Raw genomic sequence first — 22,294 nt, 5'->3', positions numbered from 1 at the left:
TAGTTCCCAGGCCTCGGGAGAATTGTGCGGCAACATATTTAAATGAATGAATGGCTCATTTAAATATTTTAATCTGAATCTTGCCCAGCGAGGGCGCGATCCAGATCGCGAGATCTCATTAGCCTGAAGCAAACCCTGTTGAGGGACTCTCCCGCAATTCTCCTGACATGGTGGGAAATACCTCCCCCTTAACTTGAGTATTCCTTGAAAGCTATATTTATGGCCATTAGTGGCCCACTAATATATGGATATGGTGAAGAGGGAAAAAAGTGAAAGCTCACAATTTCACGCCTTCCCCCACTAGGGCACTCCCCAAAGTTCCTAGCTGGGTATGCGTATGGAGCACTTATTCACAAACTCCCCCTTTAGTTTCCATTTGACACTTTTTATATAATCTGTGGGAAAGGTCCTGAAGAGTTTCTGGGAATTGGGCAGTTCTTAAATCTTTGTCCTGGGTACATAGAACATAGAAAATACAGCACAGAACAGGCCCTTCGGCCCACGATGTTGTGCCGAACCTTTGTCCTAGATTAATCATAGATTATCATTGAATTTACAGTGCAGAAGGAGGCCATTCGGCCCTTTGAGTCTGCACCGGCTCTTGGAAAGAGCACCCTACCCAAACTCAACACCTTCACCCAACACCAAGGGCAATTTGGACATTAAGGGCAATTTATCATTGGCCAATTCACCTAACCTGCACATCTTTGGATTGTGGGAGGAAACCGGAGCACCCGGAGGAAACCCACGCAGACACGGGGAGGACGTGCAGACTCCGCACAGTCAGTGACCCAAGCCGGAATCGAACCTGGGACCCTGGAGCTGTGAAGCAATTGTGCTATCCACAATGCTACCGTGCTGCCCTTGAGAACAAATAAATCTACACTATATCATTTAACCGTAATCCATGTACCTATCCAATAGCTGCTTGAAGGTCCCTAATGTTTCCGACTCAACTACTTCCACAGGCAGTGCATTCCATGCCCCCACTACTCTCTGGGTAAAGAACCTACCTCTGATATCCCTCCTATATCTTCCACCTTTCACCTTAAATTTATGTCCCCTTGTAATGGTTTGTTCCACCCGGGGAAAAAGTCTCTGACTGTCTACTCTATCTATTCCCCTGATCCTCTTATAAACCTCTATCAAGTCGCCCCTCATCCTTCTCCGTTCTAATGAGAAAAGGCCTAGCACCCTCAACCTTTCCTCGTAAGACCTACTCTCCATTCCAGGCAACATCCTGGTAAATCTTCTTTGCACCTTTTCCAAAGCTTCCACATCCTTCCTAAAATGAGGCGACCAGAACTGTACACAGTACTCCAAATGTGGCCTTACCAAAGTTTTGTACAGCTGCATCATCACCTCACGGCTCTTAAATTCAATCCCTCTGTTAATGAACGCGAGCACACCATAGGCCTTCTTCACAGCTCTATCCACTTGAGTGGCAACTTTCAAAGATGTATGAACATAGACCCCAAGATCTCTCTGCTCCTCCACATTGCCAAGAACTCTACCGTTAACCCTGTATTCCGCATTCATATTTGTCCTTCCAAAATGGACAACCTCACACTTTTCAGGGTTAAACTCCATCTGCCACTTCTCAGCCCAGCTCTGCATCCTATCTATGTCTCTTTGCAGCCGACAACAGCCCTCCTTACTATCCACAACTCCACCAATCTTCGTATCATCTGCAAATTTACTGACCCACCCTTCAACTCCCTCATCCAAGTCATTAATGAAAATCACAAACAGCAGAGGACCCAGAACTGATCCCTGCGGTACGCCACTGGTAACTGGGAACCAGGCTGAATATTTGCCATCCACCACCACTCTCTGACTTCTATCGGTTAGCCAGTTCGTTATCCAACTGGCCAAATTTCCCACTATCCCATGCCTCCTTACTTTCTGCATAAGCCTACCATGGGGAACCTTATCAAATGCCTTACTAAAATCCATGTACACTACATCCACTGCTTTACCTTCATCCACATGCTTGGTCACCTCCTCAAAGAATTCAATAAGATTTGTAAGGCAAGACCTACCCCTCACAAATCCGTGCTGACTATCCCTAATCAAGCAGTGTCTTTCCAGATGCTCAGAAATCCTATCCTTCAGTACCCTTTCCATTACTTTGCCTACCACCGAAGTAAGACTAACTGGCCTGTAATTCCCAGGGTTATCCTTAGTCCCTTTTTTGAACAGGGGCACGACATTCGCCACTCTCCAATCCCCTGGTACCACCCCTGTTGACAGTGAGGACGAAAAGATCATTGCCAACGGCTCTGCAATTTCATCTCTTGCTTCCCATAGAATCCTTGGATATATCCCGTCAGGCCCGGGGGACTTGTCTATCCTCAAGTTTTTCAAAATGCCCAACACATCTTCCTTCCTAACAAGTATTTCCTCGAGCTTACCAATCTGTTTCACACTGTCCTCTCCAACAATATCGCCCCTCTCATTTGTACCCCCTCTGGGGGTAGGGGGGTGAGGGGGAAGGGAGAGAGAATGTTGCCAGCCTAAAGACTTCAGAATTTTGCACCCAGTCAACAATTCAGAAGGGCACGCCACCAGCAGCCCAGGGGTGTATCAGTATCCAGGTTTATTTTCCCCACATGTTTTGATGGACTTGTAGTTTCCAGTTTGGATGAAGAAGAATCCGTCTGGGTGGAGATGAGAAATAGCAGGAGCAAATGGCACGGTAGCACAGTGGTTAGCACTGTTGCTTCACAGCTCCAGGGTCCCAGGTTCGATTCCTGCTTGGGTCACTGTCTGTGCGGAGTCTGCACGTTCTCCCTGTGTCTGTGTGGGTTTCCTCCGGGGGCTCCGGTTTCCTCCCACGAGTCCCGAAAGACGTGCTATTAGGTAATTTGGACATTCTGAATTCTCCCTCTGTGTACCCGAACAGGCACCGGAATGTGGCGACTAGGGTTTTTTCACAGTAACTTCATTGCATGGTTAATGTAAGCCTACCTGTGACAATAAAGATTATTATTTAAAAAAATAAGTCACTGGTTTGATTAGTTTATAAACCATCTAACAGTAGCAGAGTCGACATCAAAGAAACATTGGGGGCGGGATTCTCCACTCCCGCGCCGAAGTGGCCGCGTCGTCGTGAACGCCGTCGAGGTTCACGACGGCGCGTAACGGCCCCGATCCCGACCGATTCAGGCCCTGACAATGGGCTAGGATCGGGGCCGCGTCATCTACACGCGCCAGGCCTTGTCGCCCGCGTAAAGGCGGCGCCACATAGATGACGCGGCCGGCGCCGCATAACTGGCGTCATCCGCGCATACGTGGTTGCCGTCCTCTCTAGGTCCGCCCTGCAAGAAGATGGCGGACGGATCTTGCGGGGCCGCGGAAGGAAGGAGTTCCTCCTTCAGAGAGGACGGACGATCGGTGGGCACCGATCGCGGACCACCCCACATTTGAGGACCCCCCCGGTGCAGGATCCCCCCCTCGCCCACCCGCAGGCCCCCCCCCCCCCAGCGTTCGCGCGCTGTCCCCGACGGCAGCGACCAGGTGTGGACAGCGCCGGGGGGAACCCACCGTTTTGGCCTGGCCGCTCGGCCCATCCGGGCCTGAGAATAGCGGGGGTGCGGAGAATCGCCATTTTGGGTGTCTCCGGCGATTCTCCGGCCTGTGGCCCGCGGAATCGACTGGGCCATTCCCACCGCTTGGGAGAATCGCGGGAGGGCGTCGGACCGGCGTCCCGGGAAATTTTGGCGGCCCAGGCGATTCTCCCAACCGGCGCGGGAGTGGAGAATCTCGCCCTGGGTGTTTGTAAGAATGGACCTGCAATAATCATGGGAAATTTTAATATTCATAAATCGGATGGATCATATTAATAAAAGATAGCCTTGAGGTTGGCTTCACGGGTTGTATTTGGGACCGTTTTTTTAGAATAATGCATTCTGGAACCAACCAGGGCACCAGTTAGTAGACCTGCTAATAGGATTAATTAATAATCTCATGGTAAAGGATCCGCTTAGCAAAAGTGATCATAACATGATAGAATTTCTCATTCACTTTGAGGTTGAGAAATGTGGGCCTGAAATTAGTGTTTTAAAATTAAATAAAGGCAAATACAAATGTATGAAAACAAAGTTGGCTACAGTAGGCTGGCAAAATAAATTAAAAGATTACATAAGCTGTGGCAGACATTTAAAGAGATATTTCAAAACTCAGCTAAGATATATTCCACTGAGAAAGAAAGTCTTGAGACGGGTATGTTATCCATGGCTGAACAAGGATGTCAAGGAAGGTATCAAATTGAAAGAAAAGGTGTACAATACTGTGAAGTCGAGTGGTAGGTCAGGAATTTGGGAAAATTTTAGAACGCAAAAAAAGGATGACCAAAAATATGAGGGAGAAATTAGAATATGAGGCAAAAAGGGGGGATGAATTCAGAACAACTACTATCACTAGAGGAAAATGTACTAAGTAAATTGCTGGTACTAAAGGTCCCTGGGGTTTGCATCTGAGGTTCTTTAAGTAGCAGAGGTAGTGGAAGCATTGCTTATAATCTTCCAAAATTCTCTAGTTCCTGGAAAGTTTAAACAGATTGGAAAACGGCAAATGTAGCACAACTGTTCAAGAAAGGAGAGAGATAAAGCGAGAAACCATAGGCCAGTTAGTCTAACATTGGGAAAATGGTGGAATCCATGATTGAGAAAGTGGGAGCAGAACATTTAGAATCATGATGCAAACAAGCAGAGTCAGCATGGTTTTATGAAAGGGAAATCATGTTTGACACATTTATTAGCATTCTTTGATGATGTAACAAGCAGGGTGGATAAAAAGGAACCAGTGGGTGAAATTTGTTTTAATTTCCAGAATGCATTGAATAATGTTCCCCACAACTGTGCTGGAAGTGATATCTGAGCGTAGATAAAGGATTGAACAGAGAATCAGGGTAAATGGGTCATTTTCAGGTTGGCAGAGTGTAACTAGCGGGTTCCCACTGGCGTCAGTTCTGGGGCCCATGTGACGTGGATAAAGGGACTGAGCTTACTGCAGCCAAATTTGTCAACAATACCTAGATGGGTAGAAAAGCATATTGTGGGGAATCTTTGTAAATAAATTTAGGGTACCCAATTTTTTTTTTCCAATTAAGGGGCAATTTAGTGTGGCCAACCCACCTAGCCTGCGCGTCTTTTGAGTTGTGGGGGTGAATGTGCAAACTCCAAACGGTCAGCCATCCGGGGCCGGGATCGAAGCCGGGTCCTTGGCGTCGTGAGGCAACAGTGCTAACCACCACGCCACCGTGCCGCCCTATATTGTGAGAAAGATGCAAAGAACCCGTGGTGGGTTAATGATAGATAGGTTAAGTGTTTGAGCAAAAAATTGGCAAGTGGGGTAAAAAATGGGAAAATGTAAATTTGTCAACTTTGACAGATAGAGTACTAAAGCAGGATATTATTTAAATACAGAGAGACTGCAGAGTGCTGCAGTATAGAGGGATCTGGGTGCCTTTGTATATTAATAGCAAAAAGCATGCAAGTACAACAAATAATTTGGAGGGTAAATTGAATATTTAACATATTGGCAAGGGGGATGGAGTGTTTTTTAAATTTGTTCATGGGATGTGGGTGTCGCTGGCTGGGCCAGCGTGTATTGCCCATCCTTGAGAGCATTTAAAAGTCGACCACATTGCTGTGGATCTGGAGTCAAATGCAGACCAGGTAAGGACGACAAATCTCCTCCCTTAAAGGACATTAATGAACCAGATGGGTTTTTACGATAATCGACAATGGCTTTGTGGCCACCTTTAGACCATGTTTTTTATTGAATTCAGATTTCACCATCTTCCATGGCGGGATTCAAACCCTGGTCCCGAAAGCATGACTCTGAGTCTCTGGATTGTTAGTCCTCAGCAACAATAACACTACGCCACTGCCTCCCCTAAGTGTGAAAGAAGGGAAGTCGTGTTACAACAATACCTGTGAGACTGTACCTGGAATACTGTGTGCAGTTTTGGACTCCTTACCTAAGGAGGGTTACACTTGCATTGGAAGCAGTTCAGAGAAGGTTCATCAGACTGCTTCCTGGGATGAAGGGGTTGTCTTATGAGGAAGGCTGAGCAGGTTTCACTCATTGTAGTTCAGAAGAATGAGAAGTAATCTTATTGAAACACCAGGAGCGGGATTCTCCCCTACCTGGTGGGGTGGTGGGTCCCGGCGGGATGGAGTGGCGTGAACCACTCCAGCGTCGGGTCGCCCCAAAAGTGCGGAATCCTCCGCACCTTCAGGGGCTAGGCCCGCCCCGGAGTGGTTTGCGCCCCGGCGGGGAAGGGGCTTGGCACCATGCCAATGGGCGCCGAAGGGCCTCTGCCGGCCGGCGTGAGTTGGCGCAGGCACGGGAGCGTGGGCTGGCGTCATCCCGGCGCATGCGCGGGAGGGTTCGCCTCCGCATCGGCCATCGTGGAGGACCACAGTCGCCGATGCGGAGGAATAGAGTGCCCCCACGGCACAGGCCCGCCTGCGGATCGGTGGGCCCCGATCGGTGGGCCCAGTCGTGCTGGTTGACGCCGGCCAGCGCGGAGGTAGGGGTCGGCGTGGGGCAGCTGCCGGAGAGGGGACGGCACGGCTGCAGTTGGTGGGGAGGGGGTCGCAGGAGCCATTGGAGTGTGCGTGCTGGGGAGGGGCTGGGGAGGTGGTAGTGGTTGGGGAGGGGGAATGGGGAGTGGCTGGGGATGGGAGGGGAGGTGCTTGGAGAGGAGGGAGGGGTGGGGCTAGGAGAGGGGGGAGGGAAGGGAGAAGTTGGGGCGGGTGCATGCCGGGAAGGTTGGGGAGGGTGCGTGTGCCGGGGGGGGGGGGGGGGGTGTTCGCCTGGCCGGTGCCAGCTGGCAACAGTCGCGACCATGCAGCCCATGGCACCTGGCTGCGGGGGGGGGCGGGGTGGGGTACGGGCAATGATGACATGTCGTCTATCCTCCCCTGCAGGCCATTATGTTTGGTCATCACCCAGCGATGTTGGCCGCCATGGCGGGAGCTGCACTTCTACATGTTGCCCTGGGGGAGCTGGAGCAGGAGTGTGCAAGGGAGGCGGCGGAGTCTGCCGCAGAGGAGCGTCCCGCAGGGAGGCAGGTGCCAGGCGTCCAGGCAGGCGCCCAGGCTGGAGGGCCACCTGCCCGACAGGACGAGGAGGAGGTGGTGGTGGTGCCATGGCGACGGAGACGCCCGATGAGGCCCTGTGTGTACCGGCCCCGCTCGTCGTACCAGGACCTCACGGACCGGGCATGCAGGAGGAGACTCCGGATGAACCGGGAAACCGTTGCCCATATCTGCCAGCTGATGGCACACCTGGCACAGCATGGCACTGGGGGAGGACACCCTCCCACCATGGCCGTCAAGGTTACGGTGGCCCTGAAGTTTTTAGCCACGGGGTCATTCCAGGTGCCGGGTGGGGACCTGTTCGTCATCTTGCAGGCATCAGTGCACCGGTGCATCCGTGCAGTGACAGACTCCCTAAATGCCATTGCGGACCGCTACATCCTGTGCACCGTGCCAGCCAGGATGCCAGGCCAGCGGGCTTTGCTGCCGTGGCCAGGATGCCCATGGTCCAGGGGGCGATCGATGGGATGCATGTCGCCGTACAGCCATCTGCGGATAACAGGGTCTTGTTCACGAATAGGAAGGGGACCTATTCCATGAACGTGCAGGTGGTCTGTGACCACCGCATGAGGATCCTGCACGTCTGCGCCCGGTACCCGGGCAGTGTACATGACTCATTCGTATTGGCGCAATCTTTCATCACCACCGTGTTTAAGGGCCACCCCCCCCCCCCCCCCCCCCCCCCCCCCCCCCCCCGGCTGAGGGGCTAGTTGTTGGGCGACAGGGGTTACCCATTGCGGGCGTGGCTTATGATGCCTATACGGAGGCCACAGACTGACACGGAGAACCGCTACAACGATGCCCATGCAGCGACCAGGGGTGTGATAGAGAGGTGCTTTGGGCTGCTGAAGATGGGCTTCAGGTGGCTGGACCGCTCTGCAGGGGTCCTCCAGTACCCGTCAGATAGGGTAGGCCGCATCGTGGTCTGCTGCGTCCTGCACAACATAGCCCAGCAGAGGGGCGATGTGCTGGAGGCAGAGGAGGGGGAAGGGGAGGAGCAGCAGGACGAGGTGCAGACCTCCCCAGATGAGGAGGATGGGGGCAATGTTCAGGACAGACGGGCTGGACACGGACGGGAGGCTGCTCACCGTTACCGGCTGGGCCAGCGGGCACGGGACAGGCTGATAGCCGTCCGGTTCACGGACTAGGGGTGTGTGGGAATCGCCGAGTATGGCCACAGACTGCACACCACGGCACCAGCCTACCACCCTCACCCCACCCACCCAACACCAACCATACTCACCCCACCCGCATGCACACCACCCCTCCATTGCACATCCACCTGCGGCACAACGGGCAGGGCTCACACGGTCGCCAGTGGAAGCGTGTCTATTGCAGGCCATGGAGGATGATAACAACCTGCTCTGCGATGAGCTCTGGGCTCTACATCGTTGGACAATGTCTGACCCATGGCCACAGTACCACTCTCCACCCAGACCGTCCCTGCTTGCGGCCTTGACACTGCAGTGCATGGTCCCGTTGCCTGCACGGGGGGATGGCGAGGGCGACCGGGGGGGGGGCACACTCACCTGAGGCCGATGTTCTATCACCCCTCACACACACACTGGCACTCACCTACTCACCTCACACCACACCCCGTACGCATCGGACAGAGCATAGAGGCAGCTTCTGTAGGTGTGAAAGTGCTTTTAATAATAAACCGTTCATACACGTGCCCTAGCCCCTATAACTAATCTGTGCCCTGCACCTGTGCCACCTTACTCATGGCCTGCAGTGACTGGCCCATGGCCTGCTGAGACTGGGCCATGGCCTGCTGAGACTGGGCCATGGCCTGCTGAGACTGGGCCATGGCCTGCTGAGACTGGGCCATGGCCTGCTGAGACTGGGCCATGGCCTGCTGAGACTGGGCCATGGCCTGCTGAGACTGGGCCATGGCCTGCTGAGACTGGGCCATGACGTTGAACGCCTCTGCGATCTGCTGCTGGCTCTGGCTCATGGCTGCCTGTGAGAGGGCAGCCATATCCTGGGCCACAGACGCCGCCTGCACGGAAAGCCCCAGGCCTTGCATACTGCTCCACATGCCTGACATCGTCGCACCCATTGCCTCCACCGCGGACGCCACCCGTGTGGTTTCAGCCTGGATGGCACGCATGACCGGCACCACTCCCTGCTCCTGCACACGGGTCGTCACCAGCTTCCATCGTCCCTTGGTCCGTGACTGCATCAGGTCTATGGGTGGGTGTGTTAACTCCAGGAACCCGGGACCCGTCTGGGCGGCAGATGGTTGCATGCGCCAGGCTGCCCTCCGACTGCCCGGCCCCTCGGCTGCTCCTGCCTCCACCTGCTGTACCGGGACGGCTGTGTTGTGCGCACCAGTTAGTGTCCCAGATGCCTCATCACTAAAGTGCCCAACCGTGGTGAGTGTTTCTGCGAGGGTGTAGGAGATAGCAGTGGCGTAATGTCGTGCTCCTCATCCGACCCGAAATCCGGGTCCCTTGGAGTGGTGATTCCTGTCCACCCGTCCCCTGTGTGGGTCAGTGTCCTGTGTGTTAGTGCCCTTCGTGTCCAAAATTTCCCTTAGTGTTGGGTGGGGTTACTGGGTTATGGGTATAGGGTGGAGGTGTGGGTTTGGGTAGGGTGCTCGTTCCAAGAGCCGGTGCAGACTCGATGGGCCGAATGGCCTCCTTCTGCACTGTAAATTCTATGTAAAAACACCTGGGGCTGGCTTCTCCGCTGGCGGGATTCTCCGTCGCGCAGGCAGCGCACCCATGCCCGGTGATTTCCTGACAGCGTGGGGCTGCCCACAAAGGGAAACCCCATTAGCTGGCTGGCGGGATGGAGAATCCCGCTGCCGGTGGGGGCATGCCACGCCAGAAAACGGGTGTGAGGGACGGAGAATCCTGCCCCTTAGCTGTCTGAATTCTTTACTTGGAGAATCCACCACATTACTGATTGGATGTTAACTTAACAAATCCCTTGTGGTTGTTTTTCTTTGATACTGGTATAAAAATAGAGGGCGCGATTCTCTGAGAGACAGAGGGCGGTCATTCTCCGACCCCCCAGAGGGTCGGAGAATGGCCGTTGGCCGCCGTGAATCCCGCCCCCCGCCGGTTGCCGAAGTCTCCGAAGGGAGAAAAGTCGGCGGGGCGTTAATGTCGCCGCTGCCGCGGAGAATGTCACGGGTCTGCGCAAGGCAGCCGATTTTCGGCCTGCCGATATTCTCCCTTCCGGATGGGCCGAAGTCCCCGTCGACGTGATGACCGTTCACGTCGACGTAAATTAAACCTCCTTTTCATCGGCGTGACCCGGTGCTCCAGGCTCACGCCGACCAGCGTGGAGGTGAGTGACGGCCTGGGGGGTTGGCTCTGGGCAGGCGATGGCGTGGCTGCAGTCAGAATGTGTGAGGAGAGGTGTGTCTCGGCTTGTGTGTGTGTGTGTGCGGCGGGGGGGGGGGGGTGGTTAGAATAGGCTGGGCTCCGGGGGGGAGTGCCGGGAGGGGGTCCGTGCCGGGGAGGGGGATGGGGGGGTCCGTGCCGGGGAGGGGGATGGGGGGGGTCCGTGCCGGGGAGGGGGATGGGGGTGTCCGTGCCGGGGTGGAGGTTGGGGGGGGGGGGGGGGGGTCCGTGCCGGGGAGGGGGATGGGGGGGTCCGTGCCGGGGAGGGGGATCCCTGCTGGGGAGGGGGATCCCTGCTGAGGAGGGGGATGGGAGGGCAAGTGAGTTGGTCCACCTGGCCAGGTGCCAGCCTCCAACAGTGCCACCTGGCTGGGGGGAGGAGGGGATATGGGCAATGATGACATGTCGTCGTTCCCCTCCCCCCACCAGGCCGTCATGTTTTCAGATCATCCAGCGATGTTGGCCGCCGTGGCGGCAGCCGTTCATGTCTATGTTGCCCTGGATGAGGAGGAGGAGGAGGAGCGTGCCAGAGAGGCGGCGCAGGCTGCCGCAGAGGGGCAGGCGGCAGCCCGCCCAGGCTGGAGGGACACCCGACCAACAGGACGAGGAGTGGGAGGAGGACGTCGCGGCCCCACGGCAACGGAGGCACCCGAGGGCGCCCCGTGTGTACCGGCCCAGGCAGTCATACCAGGACCTCACGACCGGGAATGCAGGAGGAGACTCCGGATGAGCCGGGAAACCGTGGCACACCTCTGCCACCTGCTGGCACACCTGTCACCGTGTGGCACTGGCGGGGGACACCCTCTCCCCGTGTCCGTCAAGATTACGGTGGCCCTGAACTTTTATGCAACGGGGTCATTCCAGGCACCGAGTGGGGACCTGTCCGGCATATCGCAGACATCGGTGCACCGGTGCATCCGGGCAGTGACAGATGCCCTATATGCCATGGCGCACCGCTACATCCGCTTCCCCGTGGACCGGGGCCAGCCAAGATGCCCGGGCCGTGGGCTTCTCTGCCGTGGCCGGGTTCCCCATGGTCCAGGGCGCGATCGATGGGATGCACGTCGCCGTGCGGCCACCTGCAGATAACAGGGCCGTGTTCACTAATAGGAAGGGGACCGATTCGATGAACGTACAGGTGGTCTGCGACCACCGCATGATGATCCTGCACGTCTGCGCCCGTCACCCAGGCAGTGTACACGACTCATTCGTGTTGTCGCGGTCATCCATCCCCGGCATGTACAAGGGACGCCATCCCCGGCTGAGGGGCTGGTTGCTGGGCGACAGGGGCTACCCATTGCGATCGTGGCTGATGACGCCTATACGGAGGCCATGCAATGAGGCGGACAAGGGGAGTGATAGAGAGGTGCTTTGGCGTGCTGAAGATGCGTTTCAGGTGCCTGGACCTCTCTGGGGGCGCCCTCCAGTATCGGTCAGATAGGGTCGGCCGCATCATTATGGTGTGCTGCGTCCTGCACAACATAGCCCAACAGAGGGGCAATGTGCCGCAGGCAGAGGAGGGCGGAGTGGAGGAGCAGCAGGAACAGGCGCAGTCCTCCCCAGATGAGGGGGATGGGGGTAATGGTCAGGGCAGACTGGGTAGACACAGGCGGGTGGCTGTCCACCGTTACCGGCTGGCCCAGCGGGCACGGGACAGACTGATAGACGCCCGCTTCACTGACTAGATGGGGCGTGGGAATCGGGTAGTATGGCCACAGACCGCACACCATGGCAACAGCCGACCACCCACACCCTCCACCCATCCACCCACCCAGCACCCTCACCCCCCCCCCCCCCCCCCCCCCCCCCATTGCCGATCCACCTGCGGCACAATGGGCCGGGCTCACACAGTTGCGGGTGGACGCGTGTCTATCGCAGGCCATGGAGGATGATGACAACCCGCCCTGCGGTGAGCTCCTGGCTCTACATCGTTGGACTATGTCTGACCCATGGCCACAGTACCACTATCCACCCGGACCATCCCTGCATGCGACTGTGACACTGCAGCGCACGGTCCCGTCCTCTGCCCGGGGGATGTTGATGGCGGCCCAGGGGGAAGGGGGCAGACTCACCTGGGGCTGAAGTAAGACCACCCCTCACACACACACTTGCGCTCAACGTACATGACACCCCCGCACACTTTGGACAGAGCACAAAGGCAGCTTCTGTAGGTGTAACATTGACTTTAATAACGAAAGGAGTTCATGCACGTGCCCTAGCCCCTAAAACTCATCTGTGCCCTGCAACCGTGCCAACTTACTCAGTGTCTAATTATTTGGCCTTACGGGCCCTTTGACTACGTCTACGTGGTTCCCCAGACGGTACAGCAGAACTGGAGGTGGACTCCTGTGATTCCTGCCCTCTGACACTGGATCCCTTTGGCGGTCGTTTCCTGGGGCGTCCTGGCCTAGATGGGCCAGGCTGCGGCCCGGGCGACTGGGATGGCGAGCTGCCAGCCTGTCCTGCCCGTTGCCCACCCGATGCACCTGGGACGGAAGGGGGGGGAGTCCGAGGTGTCGCGGTGTACCGGGACCTCCCCTACAGAGGGAGTCGGGACAGACCACACCACCACCTCCTCCCTCGGGGTGCCCAATGGCCCCCAGGCCTCTACATGGGTGGGGGATGCGAACGGACTGGCCATCCGACGCCCCCCCGACATCTGGCGCTGCCAGTCCTGGAGGCCCATGCTGGTATCGACAGGGGTCTGCAGGTTTGCAGCCATGGAGCCCAGGGGGTTGGCAAACCCTGTCTGTGACAGTGCGACGCCGGCTCGCACATGGCCACTGGCGCCGATGCCCTCAGCGATGGCCTGCAGAGACTGGGCCATGGCCTGCAGAGACTGGGCCATGGCCTGCAGAGACTGGGCCATGGCCTGCAGAGACTGGGCCATGGCCTGCAGAGACTGGGCCATGGCCTGCAGAGACTGGGCCATGGCCTGCAGAGACTGGGCCATGGCCTGCAGAGACTGGGCCATGGCCTGCAGAGACTGGGCCATGGCCTGCAGAGACTGGGCTATGGCGTTGAGCGCCTCTGCCATCTGGCGCTGGCACTGGCTCATGTCCTCCTGTGAGAGGGCAGCCATTTCCTGGGCCACAGACGCCGCCTGCACGGAAAACCCCAGGCCTCGTTCCCCATGTCTGACACCGTCGCACCCATTGCCTCCACCGCGGACGCCACCCGTGCGGTGTCGGCCTGGGTGGCAAGCATGACCGGGCACCACTCCCAGCTCCTGGACGCGGGTGGACTCCTCCACCTGCGACCGCCGCAAGCCGCCCGTCACCCTCTTCGCTTGTCTCCGGGTCGGTGGTTGCATCGGATCTATGTGTGGGTGTGGTAACTCCAGGAACCCGAGATCCATCTGGGCGGCAGATGTTCACTTGGGCTGGGCTGCCCTCCGACCGCCCGGCCCCTCTGCTGCTCCTACCTCCACCTGCTGTACCGGGACGGCTGTGTTGTGCGCACCAGTGAGTGTACCAGACGCCTCATCACTAAAGTGCCCAACCGAGGTGAGTGTTTCTGCGATGGTGGAGGGTGTTGGTGACAGCAGTGGCGTTGTGTCGTGCTCTTCGTCCCACTCTGAGTCCATGGCACTTTGGGGTGGGGGTTCGTCTCCATCCATCCACTCTGAGTCACTGTCCGGTATTTCATCTTCCCGGGTAGTGGTGTCCCGGGTAGTGGTGTCCCGGGTAGTGGTGTCCCGGGTAGTGGTGTCCCGGCTCGGATGTGACGGGGGCCTGTGGCTGTCCCCCTCATCGCTGGGTGGTCGCTCCCGCACGTGATGGGGGTGTCGTCTCCCTGTTGCTCCAGGTCTCTCCGTCTCCCGTGGTGTGCGAGGGGCATCCTGCGGGCGTCGCATGCTGGAGGGTGCGGGTCTCCCGTGGTCTCCGAGGGGCATCCTGCGGGCGTCGCATGCCGGAGGGTCCGGGTCTCTCCGTCTCCCGTGGCCTCCGAGGGGCATCCTGCGGGCGTCGCATGCCGGAGGGTCCGGGTCTCTCCGTCTCCCGTGGCCTCCGAGGGGCATCCTGCGGGCGGTCTGCATCTGCGGGGATGGGTGCCTGGACGTTTGGTCCTGCGATACACAATGAAGCATGCATGGTTAGACATCAGGCAGTGATCAGGTGTTACGGGGGAGGGGGATATAGGGGAGGGGGGATATGGGGACGGGCTGTCGGTGGCTCACTTGCTACTACGCTCCCGACCTCTGCATCAGCAACCTCCCGGTCCTCAGGTCCACGAGCCAGTTCCAGGGCCCTTTCCTGGTGTTCGGTCAGTGGCCTCTAATCAGCGGGGCCTCCTCCAGTCCTCACATGCTCCCTATTGTTGTGTGCGCGCTTCTCCTGTGGGGGGGGGCGGGGGGGGTGGCAGGGGTAAAAGGCAACACTGTTAGGCAGGTATATGAATGCACGCCATCGGTTGCGCGTGCATTGCAGAGGTTAAGGTTAGGGCTGGATTCACTTGGGGATATGGGGGAGGGGGGGATATGGGGGAGGCTCACTCTGACGAGGTCGTTCACCTTCTTGTGGCACTGAGTGCCTGTCCGTGGTGTCAGGGCCACAGCGGTGACAGCCTCTGCCACTTCCCTCCACAGACGCCGGCTGTGGCGTGGGGCAACTCTGCGGCCGTGCCCGGGATACAGGGCGTCCCTCCTCTGCTCCACCGCGTCCAGGAGCGCCTCTACATCGCGTGATTCGAACCTCGGGGCTGAGCGGCGGCCAGCCATCCAGTCGGGTGTTGCGGTCGGGTGTTCCGGTCGGGTGGGGGGGAGCAGCGCGGCCTTATGAGCCGTCACGCCGTGCGGCGCGTATGACGCTGCACGGCGTGAACCACTGCGCAAGCGCGGATCCCGTTATGTCGCTGCTAGCCCATTTCGGGCCGGAGACTATCGACCCATTTTTCCGACGTGACGCAAGTCAGATTTGCGCCGTTTTTTGCGCCGATCGGCGGACTTTCCGCCAATAACGGAGAATTTCGCCCAGTGTTTGCACCGTCGTGAACGCCGTCGAGGTTCACGACGGCGCGAAACGGCCCCTATCCCGACCGATTCAGGGGCCGAAAATGGGCTAGGAGCGCCACCGCATCATTTACGTGCACCAGGCCTTGGCGCCGCGTAAAGGCGGCGCCGCATACATGATGCGGCCGGCTCCGCATAACTGGTGTCACCCGTGCATGCGCGGGTTGGCCGGCGCCAACCTGCGCATGCATGGTTGCCATCCTCCCCGGGTCCGCCCCGCAAGAACATGTCTGTTGGATCTTGCGGGGCTGCGGAAGAAAGGAGGTCCTCCTTCAGAGAGGATGGCCTGACGATCGGTGGGCACCGATCGCGAGCCAGACCCCATTTGAGGACCCCCCGGTGCAGGATCCCCCCTCTCCCCCCCGCAGGCCACCCCCCCCCCCCCCCCCCCCCCCCCAGCGTTCCCGCGCTGTTCTCACCGGCAGCAACCAGGTGTGGACGGCGCTGGGGGGAACCTGCCATTTTGGGCAGGCCTCTCGGCCCTTCCGGCACTGAGAATCGCGGGGGTACCGGTGAATCGCCATTTTGGCTGTCTCAAGCGATTCACTGGACCGCGCCGCGCAAAATGTGATTGTGCCGATCTGGCCGCTTCCGTGAATCGCGGGAGGGCGTCGGACCGGCGTCGCGGGAAAATTTGGCGACCCAGGCGATTCTCCAAACCGGCGTGGGAGCGGAGAATCGCGCCCAGAATTGTCCTGAACATTTCAGCACTTTAGACCAAGCTTAAGATCTCTGAAGCCTTTTCATTATGCTGCAATTTGAGGACTTTTGCAAGAAGGTACGTTTGATTGTTTTTTCCCCTTTGTGATTAGTTAAGGAAGAAAACAAGCAATTAGTTCTTCGATCTTTATCAGTATTGTCCTATAACTGGGGTTGATGCGTTCTTCTGTTTTTCCAACTCTTTATGAGTAGGCAGCTTGCTCCCTCTTGAGGCTTTACTGAAATATTTGCCCAGAATCATTGAGTAGCTTCCGCTCTGCTGTCATAATTTCACCAGAAAGTGTTCCCACAACCCTATTTATTTGTTGCCATGGAATGGGAGCAGATTCTCTCCATTATTTTCATTACTGAAATTACAGTATTTGTTGATTAGAGGAGAATAGACATTTTGGACTTGTTGAGTGAGAAGCATAAGAATGATGATTTCTGATGCAGTGAGGTCAGTGCCAAAGTTGATGCGTGTTATGTGGGTGCTGTTCAAGGCTGAGTTACTTTTTTTCTTTTTTATAAATTTAGAGTACCTAATTATTTTTGGGGAGGCAATTTAGCGTGGCCAATTAAGGGGCAATTTAGCGTGGCCAATACAACTAACCTGCACATCTTTGGGTTGTGGGGGTAAAACCCATGCAGACATGGGGAGAATGTGCAAACTCCACGTGGACAATGACCTAGGGCCGGGATTCAAACCCATGTCTTCAGCGCCACAGTCCCAGTGCTAACCACTGCGCCGCATGCCACCCTCAAGGCCCAGTTACTTGAGTGCAACCAAGACTAAAGACTCTGGCCGTGATTTCCCGCTGTCGGGATCCTCCACTGTCGGGATTCTCCGCTGCGCCAGCAGCACACCCACGCCCGGGGATTTCCCGATGGCATGGGACTGTCCACAATGGGAAATCCCATTGGCTGGCTGGCAGGACAGAGAATCCAGCTGCCGGCAGGAGGAGCACGCCACGCCGCACCAGAAAGCTGGTGTGGCAGGATGGAGAATCCCGCCCTCTGGCTTCTCAAATGAGGAGCAGGGACCAGACGAAGCCTCGCTGCCTCTCTAAGAAGAAAGCACGGATGTATTCTCCAATGTAAAACAAATGGATAAAATAAAAATACAAAGCTTCAGTTGTTTAGTTGTAAATGTGCAACACAAAATCATGTTGAGATCCTGGAAGGTTCTAGTCTAATCTTTTGTGTGTTAATTGTTGACTTCTGGAGTACAGAGGGCATAGCAATAGGCACTGTAGAGGAATATTTCCCAGGTATATGCCTTCAAATTGTTACTCATGGGCCACACGTGGCTCAGTATATGCGCATATACTGATATTGGGTGAGAACATAGTTGATCCCTGTTATGATGGACTTCAGAATTGAGTAGTCAGTTAACAGTCACTGTTCAGTTTTTTGCACAAGGCATAACTAATTGGGTGAGATGCCACCAACCTTGAGAAAAATGAAACAAGGTTAAAAGCAGAGGAAAACATGTGAGACAAGAAAAATAAAAGAAGATTAATTAATGAGAATTAAATCATGAGAATGCCACAAAATAAATTCCAGCATATTTAAAATAAAATGAATATATGAGCATACTATTTCACAAGTATTCACTCTGTTTTGTCATTTGGTTTAGTGCTAAGGGAATAGTGTAGATGGGCTTTAGAGTGGTTTCACAGGTCGGCGCAACATCGAGGGCCGAAGGGCCTGTACTGTGCTGTAATGTTCTACGTTCTATGTTCTATGCTCCTTCCTAGTGCCAGGTGCTCCTCTCAGTTTGCATACTGCAATGGTGATCCAGTGACACATGAGTGTCAAACCTGTCAGCAAGCTATTTTTAAAATTCATTTATGGGGAGTTGCTGGTCAGGCCAACTTTTATTGCCCTTCCCTAGTTGCCCTTCAGAAGGTGGGGGTGAGCTTGTACTGCTGCAGTCCCTGAGGTGTGGATACACTCACAGTGCTGTTAAAGAGGGTGTTCCAGGATTTTGACCCAACAACAGTGAAGGAACAGTGCCATATTTCCAATTTGTGTGGTGAGTGACTTGGAGGGGAACAGGTGGTGGTGTTCCCAGGTGCCTGCTGCTCTTGTCCTTCTAAATGCTAGCAATTGTGGATTTGGAAGGTGTTGCCTAGCGAACCTTGGTGACTTTCTGAAGTGCATCTTGTAGATGGTACATATGGCTGCCACTGTTCATTGGTGGTGGAGGGATTGAATGTTTGTAGAAGGGGGAGCAATCAAGCGGGCTGCTTTGTCCTGGATGGTGTCAAGCTTCTTGAATGTTGTTGGACCTGCACTCATTCGGGAAAAATGGAGAGTGTTCCATTCCATTCCTGAGTTGTGCCTTGTAGATATATAGGCTTTGGGGAGTCCGGAAGTGAGTTACTCGCTGCAGGATTCCTAACATTTGACTTGCTCTGGTAGCCACAGTATTTATATCGCTAGTCCAGTTCAATTTCTGTGACATTTCATGCTGAATTTTGTATTGGAACAAAAACTGGGCCAATTTGTTTCAGTTGTTAGAATTTCTTGCTAATTGTGCTCATTGTATCTTGCAGTTCTTCGATTATATACTATTGAGTGCCATTTTCCATCATTCAGCATTGTAACTCAGTCCTCCCATGCGCTTTAGCTATTTTGTTTTGGGTTTCCCAGACTGATCCTTCCTTTGATCACTATGCAGTGAAATTATTTTTCTCATGTACTATATGATTCCTGTCATTTAGCTGTGCTATAAATATCCTTGCCATTTACTCTATGTATGGTAATGTTTGTATTACTAATGAGCTCCTTGATATATCCACTGAAGTGTCCCAAATGTTTTCGGAACAAAGTATGGTCTTTGGAAATGCAAACTATTGTCGAGTTTTGCTGGGTATGGGAATATTTTGTAAACTTAATTGCATAGCTAAATGAACCCAGTTTTCCCATCTGGCAGGAATGTTCTCCATGCATAGTAATGCCTGCAATTCTGCTGTGGAACTGGATTAAACCAATGTGTGGCGAGATTGCTCTTACTAAGATGGCCCTGGAATTTTAAAGGGTTGGTGGCAGGGTAATTAGAAACATACTTTCCCTCATCTAAAGTATATCTTTAACTGTTGGAACACCATTGATCTCTTTGAAGTATTCTTTGCCATTCTTCCTGGTTTGCCCTCCTCCTGGCATTGGGAATGTGTGTGCTTTTCTTGTTACATTGGAAACCAGGACTTGTAGGTAAACATGGCTAGATTATTGTCAGAGGACCATATATTTCATATTGGGGGGCAGTGTGTTGGTTTAATAATATTTAATTAAAAACAATTTGCCACCACAGTAACATTGGCACTATGCATGAAAAATATCCAACGATAATACTTTATTTATTCTTTCTAATGGCCCCATCAGCTTAAATAAAAAGATTTGTGGGTTTTTTTGACATGAACGATGCATTTGCTACTAAAATAAGGTGTTGTATGAGATAATAAATTGTCTAGCCTCCAGAGAGTGTCATGGTGTGCATAATAAGAGGTTATGATCCAAATCTAGTGTCTGATCCAGCTGTTGGAATCAACTATATCTTGGATTACCATTTTTTTTGTCCATTCTATGTATTTCTGATGGCTTTTGTTTCTTTGTTGAAGCAATATGAGAACATTTATATGAACTGAGTGAATTTTAAACTATCTGGTCAGGTTCTTAGCAGCAGGACCTGAAAGCAGAAAACAAACTGAATGTTGTGTGTATAACAGTATTTGTTCAAGTATCATTGAAGTTTGAAGTGAGTAAACCAATAGAGCTTGCACTAATTTTGAAAAATGCATTTGTCAATTTTTAAAAAAATTTAGAGCACCCAATTGTTTTTTCTAATAAAGGGGCAATTTAGCGTGACCAATTCACCTACCCTGCACATCTTTCGGTTGTGGGCTTGAGACCCACACAGACACTGGGAGAATGTGCAAACTCCACACAGACAGTGACCCGGTGCCGGGATCGAATCCGGGTCCTCGGTGCCGCGGGGCAGCAATGCTAACCACTGCGCCACCATGCCACCTATCAATTTATTTTTAATGGAAATCTTAAATGATAAAATAAATTCATGTAATTTATTTAGATTAATTTATTACGGGAGTTAAAATCTGTGTGAAAGCTAAAATAAATACTCATTCATAACAATACTTAGGTGGATACTGTCAATTGATTCATTGATTTTAGAAATTTAAATTTATTTATATCTTTAAAAACAAAACAAATGAAATAAAACTTTTGAATTATCTTCAACTGCTTTATTATTTATTACAAAACTTTGGACCAGATTCTGCAGTAAAATAAGCGTGCACTCTTCGAGTGTTTCTCTGAATTCCCCTCTACAATGGTAAGAGAAAGTAACCTGTTTATATTTATTTATTAGGTTATGATGAAGAGAATTCCAAATAAACCTACTAAACAATCACTATAGCACAATTTAGGGCTATCATTTCCTTTGAAAAAAAATAGTAAGCACAACCAGGAACAGGAAATTGTCAGTAGTTGAAGGGTTAAGCTGTGAAGACAATGAATGTATTGGTGAATTCAAACCTTCAAATACATCTGTATTTTAGAGTCACCCCAGGCAGCATATACGGCATCGGCAATGGAACATATAATAAGAGAAGCTTTTGTTCATAGATGTTTCTAGTAGAGAAGTGAAAATGTGAGTACAAAGAACACACGGTCTCAATGCCCACAACCAATTTTTGTACTGGTATGTGTTGAAAGGCCCTCACTCAATATACTATTAGAATGCAGAAATGTATTTTGTTATGCTAGCTTTGTAAATGTGGTCTAGAAGAAAATATTTTCATTTTTTTTTAAATAAAAAATTATTTTTGCAGAATTCTACCTTGACAATTGAAGAATTTCATTCCAAGCTTCAAGAAGCTACGAATTTTCCTCTCCGACCTTTTGTTATACCATTTCTAAAGGTATTTGTGACATTTTCCACTTATCTTCTAACCTTTTGTCCCTGCATTCTATTGGTGTGGGCAATACTGTAACAGGTACTTCCTGGGTTAAACACTTCTGTTACTGGAATATTAAATAATGTTCTTATGTAATAAGTTACGCCTCATAGTTCTTAACACAGAGAATCGTTTTTTTAAAGTTTGGTGAAGGATTTGTTGACAAAACTCAAAGTAATGTTTAATAAAGGAAAATAGCAAGGAGGGTTCAGTTTATTCCAAGAGTCAAAATTTGTATCTGAATCTATTGTTTAACTTTTGATACTATTTCTGAATCCGTGTTATAATTTCCTTAAACTGTCCGAGCAAATACTTATTAATACCACAAAGGGTTTCACATCTATCCCCACCTTCTCCTGCAGGAATTTGGATGTCCATTTTGTTTATCTTGCTAACACCTTTAAATTATTTCATCAGTAGTTGGGTGCACATAGCTCCTGTCATTAAAATCCTAACGGAACACTGAATAGTCTCTTCAACTAAACCACCAGGAAGATTGGATGCAGGGATGTTTGTTGTTTCCTCTGACGAGGGTGGGGTGAGGGGGGTGGTGGAGGAACAAGGGGTCAGAGTCTCAGAATGCAAGGTGAGCCATTTAGGACTGAGATGGGGTGAAATTTCTGTACTCAACAGGATGGTGAATCTCTGTAATTCTTTACCACAGAAGGCTTTTGAGGCCAAGTCACTGAATCTATAATAAGAAGCAAATAGATAGATTTCTTGATCCTAAAGGCGTCAAGGGGTATGGCGAGAGAATGGTGTTGAGATAGAGGATTACCGTGATCATAGTGAATGGGGGAGCAGGCTCGAAGGGCCGAATGGTCTATTCCTGCTTCTATTTTCTTTGTTTCTATGAGGCAATGATGAAACTCTCTAGCGTGACCATAGGAATAGGCAGGTAAATAACAATGAATCACTGACAAATTTTAAATAATAAAGGAAGCTTGTACTTTTGAAATGTATTGACTTGTTGGAAGTATACTTTTTGTATGTGCATATTTTCTTGGTAAACATGCATTCATTTCCGAGAACTGGCATGTGATATCAAAATGAACCAATTGGGAGTTTCCTGTACCGCAGTCAGACATTCTGAAATGTGAACATCTTTTTGAAAGCTTCAGGGTGTTTAAAAAA

General features: G+C 52.7%; 1 protein-coding gene across 6 annotated transcripts in view; it reads left to right on the top strand.

Annotated features, from left to right (window-relative positions):
* runx1t1 (RUNX1 partner transcriptional co-repressor 1) overlaps nt 1-22,294 on the top strand; it is a 125,587-nt gene that overhangs the window by 52,557 nt on the left and 50,736 nt on the right. For all 6 annotated transcript variants that reach the window (XM_072468005.1, XM_072468001.1, XM_072468003.1 and 3 more), the window contains exon 4: nt 21,035-21,124. In XM_072468005.1, coding sequence (XP_072324106.1) covers nt 21,035-21,124 — 90 coding nt within the window. The remainder of the gene's footprint in view (nt 1-21,034; nt 21,125-22,294) is intronic.

Source organism: Scyliorhinus torazame, chromosome 11, assembly GCF_047496885.1.
Source record: "Scyliorhinus torazame isolate Kashiwa2021f chromosome 11, sScyTor2.1, whole genome shotgun sequence".
NCBI lineage: Eukaryota > Metazoa > Chordata > Chondrichthyes > Carcharhiniformes > Scyliorhinidae > Scyliorhinus > Scyliorhinus torazame.
The sequence above is the reverse complement of the archived record's forward strand: the minus strand, read 5'-3'. Positions and strand labels throughout refer to the sequence as shown.